At 41.0% G+C, this 15046-nt stretch overlaps 1 protein-coding gene across 3 annotated transcripts in view; it reads right to left on the bottom strand.

Moving 5' to 3' along the window:
- Window positions 1-15046, bottom strand: part of LOC127378548 (FERM, ARHGEF and pleckstrin domain-containing protein 1) — a 53547-nt gene that overhangs the window by 18844 nt on the left and 19657 nt on the right. For 2 of the 3 annotated variants that reach the window (XM_051427450.1, XM_051427452.1), the window contains exons 3-12: window positions 9246-9350; window positions 7614-7656; window positions 7354-7432; window positions 4917-5014; window positions 3283-3397; window positions 1322-1469; window positions 717-812; window positions 444-610; window positions 291-359; window positions 124-193 (exon numbers count right to left, since the gene is read on the bottom strand). In XM_051427450.1, coding sequence (XP_051283410.1) covers window positions 124-193; window positions 291-359; window positions 444-610; window positions 717-812; window positions 1322-1469; window positions 3283-3397; window positions 4917-5014; window positions 7354-7432; window positions 7614-7656; window positions 9246-9350 — 990 coding nt within the window. The remainder of the gene's footprint in view (window positions 1-123; window positions 194-290; window positions 360-443; window positions 611-716; window positions 813-1321; window positions 1470-3282; window positions 3398-4916; window positions 5015-7353; window positions 7433-7613; window positions 7657-9245; window positions 9351-15046) is intronic. The other variant, XM_051427451.1, reaches the window with a different exon arrangement.

Raw genomic sequence — 15046 nt, 5'->3', positions numbered from 1 at the left:
GCCTGTAAAAGTGCACAACAAGTCAAGTTACAAGGAAGGTTTAAGGAGATAAAACCAATCTAAAACATACAACATTATGTGTGAATAAAGGTCAATGTCTGCTGGTATTAAAGTGTGAATCACCTCTTTTGGCACTCTGAAGGAAGACGACTGAGGGGACATGCCGCTGTTGGACAGAATCTTACTGTGCTTCCTGAAGAGAGAGGAGGGGACAGATGATGTCAAACCACGTGCAACTAACCCAGAAATCTGATCGCTGGTTTGTGTTCTTTCTACAACAGTAACTTCACCTTTCAAATGGGACTTTCTTGAGCTCCGAGTCTTTCACATAATCGATGATCTGCTTCTGGGTTCGACCACTGCAGGCATAATGAGAGAACAGCAGGTGAAGACAAACACAAACGTAGTATGTTCCCATCTTTCCCTTTCTGTCCTCTCCTTACCTGAACCGGAATGAGGATCCTCTGGTGAAGAGGATGGGCTTGGGTTTGGGCTTGGGCTCCTCGAAGAGCCTGAAGAAGGCGTGATACTCCACGCAGATCTTCCAGAAGATCTTACAGCAATCCCTGCTGGCCATGGCAAATTCCAGCGTGTCGTGGTGGGCATTCTGCTGGAAGACGCAGAGGCGTATGGATGCAGGACAGATGAATAGATAACTATAATATTATACGAGAAAGCAAGGAAAGAATTCATTTCTCCCCATTACTTGGACTTACAGTGGGGTCTGCTCTCAACTTGATTAGGAACCTTTTGCGTTTGAAGCTGAGCTTGCGAACCTTGGACCAGTTGAAGGCGTTAATTTTTGTGTACCCCTGATTAAAAGGAGAAGAGTCGCTGATTAACATTCATAAAACATTCATTATCTTACATGCAAAAAGACAAACTTGAACACATTGGAGAATGAAAATGAAAACGTTTATTCAATTTCCCTCCAAAATATACTGTTTCAGCTTGACTTAATTTGACAACTTCTAAGCATACAATAATATGTATAATAAGTATGTAAAATCCAAGACACATAATATAGATGGACTTCCTAGTTCCCTCTACATTTGATCCTATTTTGGATTAACAAGCTAACCACAAGCACAAACTACCATTAAGCACGTTCTCCTCCTCAAGCTAAGAGGTAGTTATCAGTGAGAATATAGAAAAGCAGCACATCACCCCTTTTTCAACCTTTAACGGAAAACATTTCAGGAATTTACAGCTCAAACCTAAATATGCAGCCTAGTACTTGACTCTGGAACCACTCACATTTCAGCAAATCAATTTGAGATATATAAGTAGGTTGCTGGAATCTGATGTTTATTGGTTTTACCTGGAAAACCAGCACCCCGGTGTGCGCCACAGCCAGACTGAGTTTAGTACCCTCTCGGTCCTTGGCCGGGTGCAGACGAACGCCGTACATCTCCAACCGCCGAGCGATTTCCAGCAGCTGATAGTCTGACACTGCAGGAGTCTGTCCGCTGCAGAGAGGAGTGATCAATCAATCCATTAATTAGCCGATAATCAATATCAATCAGCAGCTCATGTAACTCGCTGAAGCAGGAAGAAAAGTTTGATTTAGTTGCGTTTTTCTTTCTTTTTCTGTTCTGTAAGCCTGTAGATAACGTGTCTCCACAGCCATAGGACTGTTACCATGGCAACAACCATAATGATTTTTATTTAGAGTACTTCCTGATTGATTTGTCCACATTCAGGAAAATCAATATCCCTAAACAAAACTGGTAATTTGTCATTGTTTAAACTGAATTGTTCCAGTTATTAGACAGGTCCCATTCCAGGTTTCTAGTCCAGATTTAATGTGAATGTAGAAACAACAAACAATCTCCGCAGGATCAGATGGCAATGCCCACTGTGGGCGGAAAGAAATGTGCCACAGAAAGAAGTTTGTTTCCTCACAAATCCGAAAATAGCTTCCTGTTTCCTGTATGAGCTGCTGAATGAGCCACTTCCTTCCTGCGTCGGCTAGGAGTGGGTGAGGGATTGGAGAGGAGGGGGAGGGGAGAGCAGGAGCCGGAGAGAGAGAGAGAATGGGTATGTCGTGTGACCATGACAAGTTATGAGCAAGTGTGTGGTTTTCAGCTCTTATCTGTAGTTAAGGAAGGTTTTTAAGGGAATTTACATCTCCAGAAAAAGGAAATGCATTTGTCATTTACATGCAAACAGCAGCAGAAAGGTGTGTGTGTGTGTGTGTGTGTATATGTGTGTGTGTGTGTGTGTCTGTGTGTGAAAATGTGGTGTCCCAGGGGCATAGAGGGAGTGCCAAGTGGTATGTTTGTGGACAGCCACCTCTGCGGGGGAGAGATTAAAAGTGTGTGTGCACGAGTGTGTGTGAGTTGTTGTGGTTAAAAGATAAACCATCTCTGCAGGAGAGATACTTATGGGTTGGGTGTAATTGTGCAATGGGTGTGTTTTTTGAATAAACAGATAAATATCTGTGTGTGAGGCTGTGACAGTATATGTGCTCTGTGTGTGTGTGTGTGTGTGTGTGTGTGTGTGTGTGTGCTTATGCGAAAAACTATTTCTCCCGACACCTTCAAGCTTAATGCCACCGAGAAACTGATCCCCAGTCAGACTAAAGCTCGGCTTAGTATTGTTTTCCAAGCAAGGATAATCTTGAACACATATTTCCAGGTAAACGGTGGTGTAACTGTTACGCATTGTTCCTTCACTCGGATATTTGAGCTTCTCCGTGCAGAATGATGTTGATGTAGTTTGACAGTAAGACACTGTTTTCAGGTTCATCTGTTAAAAAGGAGGAAAGTTTCTCTGTGTTCACCTTAAATCTGAGTTTAAAAACATCGTAATAAGCCTGAGAGCCAATCACGGTCCAGTATGCAACCATGCATCCAGCATACAAAGAGTTAAACATTTGAAATGGAAAAATATCTGATTCTGGATTGTTCAATGTCAGAAATTGTAGTTAATGAATCTTTTTCATGAAAAAAACATATCAGACACACATTATTATATAAAAACATGTCTGTGGGGGTCTTAAATTTAGAAGTGCACGTTATTCTCACAGTGAAGATAAAACGTGTGTACAATAAACACTGTTCTGAGCAATTCTATAGAAAGTATAATGTATATAGCACTATTAGACCTGAATCGATAAGTCAAATAATTTGATTAGAAGCGACAGAACATTAACTGACAACTATTGAATATTATAAGATATTTGGAAATAATGTTTAGCTGTTTTTACCACCATGTAGAGTGAAGATATATTATTATCATATAGTAAATGCATATGTAGACATTGATGTGATAACTCACACGTGCTTGCGGTGGCACTCGGTGATCTTGTCTCTGATGGCGTCCTGATCGGGCAGGTACTTATTGTGGAGGAGATGCTGCCAGCTCTGGGTCTCATCGAAATCTCCTATCTCGGCTGATGGAAAGGAGGGGAAGGAAAGAGGAATAGGGGGAGAGAGAGAGAGCGAGAGAAGGGTGGCAGAAGACAATTCAATATTTATTTGGAGTGAAAATAAGGAGAGCAATAGGGTGAGGTGGGTGACAGGGCTGAGAGAAGATTAAATAAAGATGCAGAGTGCTGAGAAAAAGAGGATATGAGCAAAATGCAGACAGCTGAGAACTCAAGCAAATACAACAAAATAAAATAAAACATACACTATTTTACGTCTGTGATTTATTTTCCTGTCTCTTTTCTACTTTAAATCGTATTTATCCTCCATGCCAGTCTATTGTACTGTAGATCAGACGAACTGTGCTGATGCATGCGTCTCCATCTGTCCAATACCAGCTATAATAAACCCTCATAGTGTACCACCCGCAGGTGCACATACAGGCACAGCACTGGCGGTTACCACGGCAACCAACTCATATTCTTTAGCATGCTGCGCCGTGGTCCCCGCCGCTGTCTGCACGGCTGAATTGAATCCATAAATCCAGCAGCATACGGCGCTGAATCACAACGTCTGCCGTGGTGAACGCTGGTGGAAATACAGCGTTCATTACATTCAAATGTAACGCATGATGTTTATGTACAGTAAGGTGAAGAGTGACAGGAGGGAAACACAGCAGCATGAACTGGGAGCAAGGGCTCATGTCGGCACAGCATCTGCCCTGCAGGAGTGAGCTTACGTATGAGATCATCCTCCCATTAGTGTTACTAGAAGTGTTAAATATTGAGCTTTGTATTGAATTGATTCTCTTTCAGTCATTTATTCAGTAAACTAAAGTAGTTTCATCTTGAATTACTGACACACAAGACATAGTACATGAAATGCTGTGGAAAATCCCTCTAAGGGAATATCTGTCATGTGTCTGGTGATTTATGTTCCTCCGCTTAAGGGAAGCACTCATGGATTTTCTTTCCACAATGAGACGAAAAAACCTTTTCAGAAACCTAAAACATAAAAGTTGCTGGCTTCATCGAGTGTTATTCAGAAATATATGTCCTTCACATACATGTTTATTGTGGCTCTATTTAGACACGACAGGCCGGGACACTGCCTTTAAAGCCTTAAAGCAATAGCCATAATTAGTGTGAGAGAACTTCTTCGCACAGTGGATTTTCTCTAACATATCTTAAATGTTTGATGTTATTATAGACTGATCTGACATGAGTAGAAACACATCAACAACTAAACAGTGGCTCATTCACAATGCTTCACAACATATTAAGCTGATTTCCTTTTATTTGTGCAGAAGATATAATAATTGAGTGCCATGTTTATTACAGTGTTCTTATGAGTGTGAATGAGACGGTCATATAATCTCTCTCTGTGCATGTTTCACTTTGTGCTGCTGTTACTCAACAGGGTGCACGTCCGAGATGGACTTTTTCATTAGATTTTATCCTACACCGAGACTAAATTTCATATTTTGTTCACCGCTCCTACCACACTGTACTTACATGTGTGTGTGCCTGTATGTGCTGCACTTACACTGAATGATGTGAGAGACCATGAGAGCGGCGCTGGTGTCGTTACAGATAAGACGACCACAGGCCAGATCGTGTTTAATCTGCAGGGCAAACAGATACCTGGAGGAAGGAAATAAGAGATTGCATCACAGACAGAAATAAAAGAGAGTGTGGGAGGGAGAAATGATGGAGGAGAGCAAGGGGGTTATGAGGTTAATGTAGCTTTATAAACTCAACTGTTAAAAGCAATTCCATTACCATCAAAGTGATGGCATTTATACACACTGAAACACACACATACACAAAGCTAATACTTTGCATCTACTGAATTAAAACTAATCCCTAATTGAGAGAAAGAGCTTTTCTGTTAATCATTATGCAGTCGGCTACTTATATCATGATCTGGAGAGTAGAAGAGGATTGATACGCTGCATTTCAATGAAGAAACAGCAAACACTATGAAGACTGTAGTGCATTAAGACAGCTGACCTCAAAACCAAATCAGATCAGAGACAAGGCACAAACTCCATAAATTCTGTTTGCTATTATTTTGTACTGACGCATTATTTTTTGAATGTATTATATATATAAGGTTGCAATGAAGCCAACGAAAGAATAAACACAGTCAGTAAAAAAGGACAGAACCAGACCTAATTAAAAACATGGTTGGCTGATTCTCAAGCTCTCTACTTACTGTTCTGGGACAAATAGTGGACTGGCTGCCAGTGTGTATGTGTGATTAATAGTCCATGGCAGCTTTTTATGTGATATCCAAATAAAGCTTTTTATAACTGCACGATTAATAAAGTTAATGAGGCTTTGGTGAGTTTCATAATTTTTTGATCTTAGCCTGGAGTACTTTTACCATTTAGGAACACTGCATCAATTTGAAGTGAAATACGTTAAGCCAATCCAAACTCTATAACTTATGGAAACTGTGCTTCGTTCACAGTTTAGAGTGATCCTGCGCTGTACGTAATGTACTAGCAACATGAGGAAGAAACAGAACACAACAGCAAATACAATACAGAATCTCTTCCTCAGACCTCACGTCATTATATCAGAGCAGCACTGACTGGCCACTGTCCTGTTTTTAATAAAAGGCTAATATCAGCTTGATGTATCTTCAAAGAAGTCTTTCTTCCATCTGTCCGTCTACATATTTTGTCTTTGTGTGCCCACACTAACTATCAAAGGAAACACTGACCGCAGCAAAATGCTGTGAGGGCCAAACAAAAGGAAAAAAGGCTGTGTGCCCACTTCCTGTTTAATGCTGGAGTCAGCTGGCTCACTCCAAGACAATATGAGATCAGTGGAATAAACAGCTGACAGGTCGAACAACGTCAGTGGAAAAATATGTAAAGCGTTCTCGAAATTATCATCCTTAAGATTTCATTCCTGGTCGATTCGGCGACCTTCGTGGTCCGTGGTGGTAACAGCAAGTGCAGTTTTACACTACAGCTGAATGCTTTGAGGAGGAAATGTTGGCTTTGCATTAGCCATAACTTACTACTAAATGTTACACACTGGACCTTTAATACAGCCATGACACAGCTGTAGCAAAGTGACACAGGATTACATGAATGCATTGTCTCCTGTCATACCAACTGTACATTCGATAAAAATAGGGTTGATTATAACTTGAAGTCTTTATTAAATCTCAAGAGATCCCTCACAGATGCGAGGCACTACGCTCGCTTCCTACTTGGCTTTAGTCTCAAGTAAATTCAGCTAGGCAGTTAGAGGGAACCACATCATCATGGGAAAATGTGGAAGGTCAAATCATTCTCATATTTATGTTATGGTTATGTGATGTTAAACGGCGCTGTGCTGCAGCTAAAACTTGAAGTCCTGAATGAGCCCAGACAAGCACAAACAGTCCAGTCAGTGCACAGACAGTCAGTCTAAACAAAGCAAAGACAGACAAGATGGTGGCTGATAATTCATACGAGTGAGGCAATAGGTGGGAATGTGAACTCTTGTCCTATAATCTAATCTTTGTCTTAATGCTAACAGTGCAAAAAGGATGCTTCTCCAGATACAGCTGGATGTCTGAGATTACTGTAGCATCAAAATACGTCTTCCAGAGAAAGGAGTTTCTAAAACTATGGCTCATTACCCTAACGTGGCCAGAGCATCTCCTTTCAGCTGGTTTGGAATAACAAATGTTTTCATGAGTTTGGTTTCCAGATGACAGAATAAATGTCTGTGGGTGCAGAAAAGAAAATACAACTTCTTTCATGTTATGGCATGCACATATAAATATGTTATAAATGCTAAGTGGCTGAGCAAAACGAGCTGCAGACATACTGTAACAAGGCCTCAGACACAGTTGTGAAACTCCTTCTGAAGGACTGAGAACATTCTGGCCAGGGAGAAAACCAACAGCAAAACAACATCTTTTAATCTAAAGAGGTTCTTCCTCAGATAGGTGCGGTTTCTGTGTCGGCAAGACCTACCGAGTCAGCTCCTCTGAGAGCTGTGTGTGGTCAGGGGGGAAGAACTTCACCACAAAACGAAGGATGGTGTTTTTAGGGCCTGAAGGGGGGAAAAAAAAGGGATATGGTTAGGAGGGAAGAGACAGGAAGGGAGAAGTAGAGATGAAAAGAAGGATGTAGAGAAAAATCCTTTTACCACCACTTTCTCATATAATCATTGAACAGCGGCACACTGTGTGTTTGAGGGTTGAAAGAAGAGACAGAATCTGAGAGCTACTTACGTCTGATCTGTTTCAATGTTGGCTTCAGCAGATCCAGCCACACCTATGGAGGACAAAACACAAATTAAAATTCTTTAAAATGACCTAAAATAGTTCAATAGCTAAATAAACAGTAATGGTAGAATAGTGTCAGCAGGATTGCCACAACAAAACATCTAGAAAAAATGGAAACCTTAACCTTAAGTTTCACATATTTGCATGTAGCTGACTTGCTGTGCACGGACTAATTCGTGTTTCCACCAGACACTTTAAAGTATAGCACCCTTACCTGAACCTAACCCATACCTAGATGCATTAAACCCTAGAGCTGTTAAATGTAGGAGGGGTTGTTACCGAGGTGTAATGACAAAAGAAGACAGAGTGGAGTCGTTCTTTGGCAATGAAAATGTGAAAAATAATTCTTATGTAAAGCGAAGTAAACTGAACTAAACTGGAGGCCAGTTAGTCCAGTAACAGGAAACTGTCTCTATTTCCATATAAGAAATGCCAAATAAAATGTAAAAGTAAATTGTAAAGGAAAAATATTCAGAAATGATTTCCTTTCTCCAGCTTTCTAGAATATTAAGCACTCAAATGCTGACACTGCTACACCTATTAGTACAAAATGACATTACATTTGATCAAATTACCACTTAACACACCACTACACTTGGAAATGCAATGTGAACTCCTTATAAAGCATAAAGGCAGTGTTATAATGAAAATGTCATGCCTCAAGTACACTGTATAGTATATTATGAATATGGGTTATTTATCACAGCTATAAAAGTCACACTAGCTAACATAAACAAGATAAGAATGCTCCGTTATCGACTTGATGTATAGCTGCTTGTATTTGTGTGTGGGTCTGGCTCTTTCTGTGTGTGTGTGTGTGTGTGTGTGTGCTGACAATGTTGTCATTATTTTGGCAGCATTACACCATTTGTTCCACCGGACCACTTGACCACTAAAACGCACAGTGGGTGTCTGTGTTTGAGTCCACGGAAATATTTGTAAGTGCATATTGACAGACTGTTCTTTCTCTAAGAGCTACAGACTGACTGTTGCCCTTTATTAACTTTTACTAACTTTTTAATGCGCTACTGCAGATTCTTGCAGCAGGCGTTGGCAGCCAGAGCAGCAGTAGAGACAATAGCATCTGCAAACTACAGACACACCCCTGGAGCCTTACAGCAAGTGTGCAAATGATTACAACCAGCTGCTCTTTCATGAAATAGGTGGAACAACTGAGTCCAGGTGGAGGCTTAAATCCACACTGATGTAGATGAAAGGACGATAGGCAAAAGACGAAGCTCCAGGAGTCCTCTGAACAAGCTTAAAACATTTTATATGTTAAATGTAGATTTGCATGAGTCACGCGGTTTAATACCAGGCAACAAATGACAGAGAAATATTCTGTTAAAAGATTTGCATTTGGGTGGTAGCTGCAGGCCAAAATAACCAAATTATTAGGAAAATTAGGCTTTCTAGCTGAAGCTACTTTGAGAAAAACTGCACTGAAATCATAATGACAGTCATTTAAATATGTATCTAGTCAACTTTTAAATATCAATATGCCAAAATAACACACAGCATAACAGGATATATGACACAAAATACCACCGTGTGCGGCTGTGTAAGTGTGTCTCTCACCATCATCTTGCGCTGGTCCTGGTACTCCAGTCCAAAATAGTCTCCCTCTGCCAGGTTGAGATGGACACAAACCAGGTCAAACAGCACTTTACCAGGGGAACGTTGCTGGAAGAGAAGAACGGAGGTGTAAAACATTTGATTCCAATAGGGAGGAAAACCGGAGGATAGGAGAGGAGAGAAGAGGGAAGGAAAGTAATGCAGAGGTCACAATGTCACACAGCATCTCATCAAGGGAGTGCTGGTAATGGAAGTGAGGAGAGCAGGTCTTTTTCAAAGGTTATTTCAAAGTGATTTAATAAAGTGTCATTGAGCTTTCCCTTAAGACTGCATTTTATTTTTTTAAATATAACTATCTTAAAAAGGAAGCTGGTCAAACATGGCACAAGTACACTGAAAAATCCTGACTCGTGGAGGCAATTTTCTCTAACGAGCTGCTCCTCGCTTAACAAGGCAATGACCTTTGCCCTTGATGAGAGGTTTAGGCACCAAGTTGGAGATTAATGAATCGCTGGAGGCCGAGGGTCAGGTGAGAGTGCTCAGAAACTACCACAATGCCGCAAGAAAAGTGTGTTTGTGTGTGTGTGTGTGTGTGTGTGTGTGTGTGTGTGTGTGTGTTCTGCGTCTAATGATGTAGCTTTACCTGATGCTGACAATGCAGATCGAGCGTTGCTTTGTTAGCATGTATGACTTTGTCTGGATTCAGCAGCAGGAACATTAAAAGCATCAAACAATGTCTTCAACAGAACTTGGAATTTCCAAAATAGACACAGACGTGGAACCAAACCCAAAATTAGCCCAGAATAATTTTCTCCGAGGCAGTTGAAGCGAAATGGTACCACCCTGGGTTACAGCGTACTATTATACATTCAGTACTGAGGCTCTAGTCAAGTTAATGTGTAGTTATATGAAGGCAAGCATTCCTTCCTTTTGACACACACAAGCAAAAACACAGAAAACTTACACTTTATATTCACCTTAAGATCAGGAAAGGTGTTAATGTGTGTGTCTATTAATGTTCATGTGTCTCTGTGCATTATATAATGCTAGATATTGTGATTATAGTGTCCTGAATATTCAGAAATTAAAAATATCAAATGAAATCAAACGCAAATGTCATATAGCACAAGATAAACAGATTTAATTATAGTAGATACACCATTACTCATTCTACAAATTGGACATTTTTCAACATTCGCTTTCGATTTCCTTCAATAAAAAGGGTTTGCGAGTATTTCACACATCCAAATTTAAGCCCCATCACATCAAAAGGATTTTGATCCAAAGCCACGACTTTATAATATTTCTAATATCTTTGTATTTTGACTGAATTTAGAGAATGCCTATTAGTATTAACCTGTAGATTGTTTGGTACACATAATTTGCTGCAATGTTTAACCATTTGAGAGATTTAAAATGTCCTTTACATCAATGTAAAGTATAATTTCTATTGCTTATAAATAATAATTAAGATCTACACGCAATAGTCAATTCTTGATTGTATCCTAGCCATATGTAACTACTAAATTGTGACTTAGTACAACTAGGATGGAGGAAAAAACTGCACAAATAGCAGCACTATCAAAAAAAAGCTGTCAGTGGAGAGTAAAGAAGGCAGAAAGTGGTGAGAAGAAAAATGAGGAGGAGAGGAATCAGAGCAGTGAGGGCCAAAGTGTGAGCCAAGTCTGTCACCATCTGGCTACCGTGTGCGTATGTGTGTCCATCTGTTTCTGTGTGGTCAGTCTGTCTGTAGGGACACTCCCACATACTGTACTCACACACATACACACTTTCTACCCAGGTCTCCAGAAACAATGTTGGCTGGCTGTCAGATAGTTTGTTGTATGCTATGACAGAGAGGCTGGGAGCTTGATGCCACTGTCATATGCAAAGCCTGAGGATCTCTGGAGTTTGGACAGGATCCAGGTCTGGGTGGAGGTAATCTTGGCTTATAAAGGAGGTTAAGAGGGGAGAGGAGAAGAGGAAGTGGGGGAGAACAGGTTGGAGGAGAATCCGAGAGCAAACACGGCTTAAAGACAGGAAAGGAGACACAGGAAAAGAAACCTCGATGGAAAATAAAGACATCTTGGTCAAACTCCTCTTTTTCTTGCTTTTCCTCAAGCTGTCGCCACAAATGTATTAGTTTCATTCACTCTATTGATTCACCCCTAAACAAATTCTTGTCCTCACGACTTAAAAACTATTTGTATAACTTCTTTGTCCCTCATTTGCATTGTTTTTTTATTAAACAGTACTCTTGGTCAGCTATGCACGCTTCAAATTTGCATCATTAGAAACTTGCACGGAAACTCCTGTAAGAAACGTCCAACTTCAACAATACAGGGTCCAGTTTTCTGCAGAGCAGTGTTGGGCTTGGAGGAGACACAGGAGCGTTATCGTGTGACCCAAAACACACATGCTGAGGCAGAAAGGAAGAGGAAGATGGTGGATGGTGTTAAGAGATTTTACAGACTGAGGAAACTGGGACAGAATTTGTGAGCTGCATGACACAAATTAACTCTTGTAAAACACCTGCTGAGAGAAATAGAGAAAAGACAGACCTAGAAAGGCTGACTTTTTTTGTACTTCTGTGTGTACAAAGTAATGATTAGGATGCCACAGAAAAGCCTGAGCAGGAGAACATTTGGAAACGGGGTGCAGCAGGTCATGTTTTAGAAGATGAACTTAATTAGACTGAGGCAAGACTTCCAAGTATGTTTTGGGCAAAAGTAATTTCCCTTAATATCAGCAAACCCTTCTCCAATAGCTACAGTAAGCCTGTGTGCATGCATTGGGGAGATATCACGTATCACATTCAAGTAATGTAAGACACTGGAATGTCATTGAGGGAACGGTGGTGAACTCTTCAGATATCAATCCTGGTTACAATAACACAGGAGTCACGAACACATGACGTGTCACCGTACAGGCTGCTGTATCTTCTTACAGCCATGTGCAAAGACTAAACACAACTGGTTCAATAAAGACACTCAATTCTGCAAGCGCTGCCAAATCTTATTTCACAGGTCTGGTCTGAATTAATTTATTCAACGACAAGGTTGCAGCAAAACCTCAGAGCCTAAATTTAACCTAAAGTGAGTGTAAACTTTTGTGAAAGGGAGCTGTAATGAAAAGGTGAGAGCAGAAGTGTTGGAAAGCGGGACTTAAACCTCATAGGCGTGTTCAGAATCAGCTCTTTTTGGGCACTGAAGCAAACCTCTAAAAACAACATACAGTAACTGGCCAAACCCACTGAAAGAAGCAGGCTTCAAACTTCAAAGCTGTGAGTAGAGAGAGGATGGAAAGTGAACATTTTAAAGCCTGATGTCAGACATGATAGAGCTAGGTTTGTAAACCACATTTGAGCTCATCAAGTCCTTTTGGGTTTGATTTCACATTTTAACTTTCACTTTTTATATAGTTTCGCGGAAGAGACAGGAAATGAGAGTGGGACAATGGGAAACTAAACAAGACATCCACTCTCGAAGGGGGCCTTTCTCATTTCTCTAATTTGTGCCTCATCGTGTCCTCGCTCCTCCGTCCTCCCGCCTGTGACCCAGAATCAAAATGAACTCCTCAAATACATGAACACATACATAAAAGACAGTAAACACAGTAACACTACAAAGACAGTTATGAGTCTGGCCATTATGCTACGTTGTGAATTGAATTACAAGTAAATATATAAAATGAATAATTGTTATGAACACTGTTATGCTCATCTGAGAAAGATACAGTGGTAGTCTATAAGAAAACAATGGACAGAAGATGCAGCTGTGCAGTTGACGCAAGGACATTTCATTTTGTTAAATGCCTGTCGCCTCGACTCCTCTCACTGCTCTGGTGGGAGGGACTAAGATGCGAGGAGAGGAACTGAGGATGCACAAACTGGGAAATGAGAAAGGCCTATAGTCACAGGGGACTGAAAATAATGTGTAAAGCTCTGTGCTTCAGCCCTCAAAATGGAAAAAAACAGTTTTCTATGGCTTCAAAAAGGCTCAGGTGGTCAATTTCTTAGTAAAAGGTCCAGCCATTTTTTGGATTAAAGTGTCACACTCAGTTCTAGCAATTACTAAGCATTTAAAAGCAGGTAGATGAAGCTGCTCTCTGCCCTTTCAGGGTTTGTACGTTCAGGCTGTTCAAAAACACCACTGTAAGCACATACAGTAAGCAGTGGAGCAAACGCTGCTTACTAAGTTAAAGTGACACTCAGCCTGTTCTCATGATCTGCTCTCATCTTGGCAACAGTCTCGGCAGAGGAAATGCTCAGCCGACCGAGGTCAAACGTGATATATATAGGTTTTTGCTCTTGCTGGGTAACAAATTGGGAAAGTGAGGATGTTAATGACAGAGCACCTCGGGCAAATCTCTTCAAGTCTCATAGTTTGAGAGTTTCAAGGTCTAAAAATAACTGCTGTGTATATGTGTTGAAATGTTTCAGCAGAGCAGAGCAGAGCAGGCCCTGTGGAGACCAGACTGAAGTCCTTTCAGTTCAAATCACAATCACTTCATTCAGCAACTACCATCAATGAGCCATTCTCACTCAGCCAAAAACACACTCAGACACACATTTTTATCATATCTTGGAGCGTGATTTTCGTCTCATCTAGCATATGTGGAATGATGCTTTGCACACAGACATACTGAGCACTTCATCTGTTGCTTATGCATACAGCGAAACAGTCACTGGCATGTGCACTCGCATGCAGACACACAATTAAAGAGTCTGAAGTCAGACTTTCCTGCTGCAACTCCGGACTGTAAAAGCAACGTGCAAAGGCCAAGGTCGCGCCCTTTAAAAGGCAGGGTCCAGTTTCACACAGCTCCTTTTGGGCCTCACACCAACACGGTTCTTGTCTTTTAAGATAATTAGAAGGCGAGCAGGTCTAGCAGTGAGCCTTAACAACCAACTGTCCATCAGTGAGCCAGGCTGGAATCTGGCTTCAAGCCTGGCAAAAAAAAAAGGAAAAGCTGAGCCTTAAGAAGTCATCAAAATAGCTCCAGACATGGGAAAAGGAGCAAAAAGCCAGCACGCTTTGAGTACTTGCAACAATTTAGCTTTTAAAAATCCAATGTTCTTGTTTGTGACACAGCTAACGAGGAAAGCACAACACATTTTTATTGATGGGACAGCAGAGAGCAGCAAAAAAACAAAAACAAAAGTTCCTAATAAAACACTGAGGCTGTCTGCAGCTGTGGCAACTGCTTCCTCTTTTGTTTACCTTTCATAAAATGACTCATGCCCTTTTTTTTTTGCAGCAAACTAGACTCAAAATTATAGTGGTGCCCCTGACACATAACCCCCATATGTATAAATATATCCATTCTGGTCAGTGGGCACGTTGACTGTGGTAGATCCCACGCAGTGAGTGTCTCTGGATTGTGTTACTGACAATAAACAAGGCTGGAGTCGACTGTGTCAGCAAAAAGCGCCAAATCAATGGGACCAAACGGCTCCAAAGATAGGTGCTGAAATGTGTTGGACTGAATGACACAATACAATCTGCTTAGCAATTAGGCAAGATGTGGTCTTGTTTTTAACTTGCACGCTTTCTTTTTCTCTGGATTTCTTTTCACTCTTGTCTGGCATCCAGTTATTGGCCCATGGCTCTTTGCCTATCGGGGGGACACATGCCAGTGAGCTGTCAGCATGCCCGTCTACTCATCAGACTGCCTTTCTGCCAAAACCCACCCCGAGCATAGTCATCAAGCCAGCAAAAACACACCGAAGTTTCAGCAAACCTACTCCCTTTAAATCCAAGAACTCTCCCACAGTGCTGGCTAAACCGGGAGGCGATACATCA

The sequence above is a fragment of the Dicentrarchus labrax genome, unplaced genomic scaffold (assembly GCF_905237075.1).
Source record: "Dicentrarchus labrax unplaced genomic scaffold, dlabrax2021, whole genome shotgun sequence".
NCBI lineage: Eukaryota > Metazoa > Chordata > Actinopteri > Moronidae > Dicentrarchus > Dicentrarchus labrax.
This window is presented reverse-complemented; position numbering and strand designations above follow the sequence as displayed.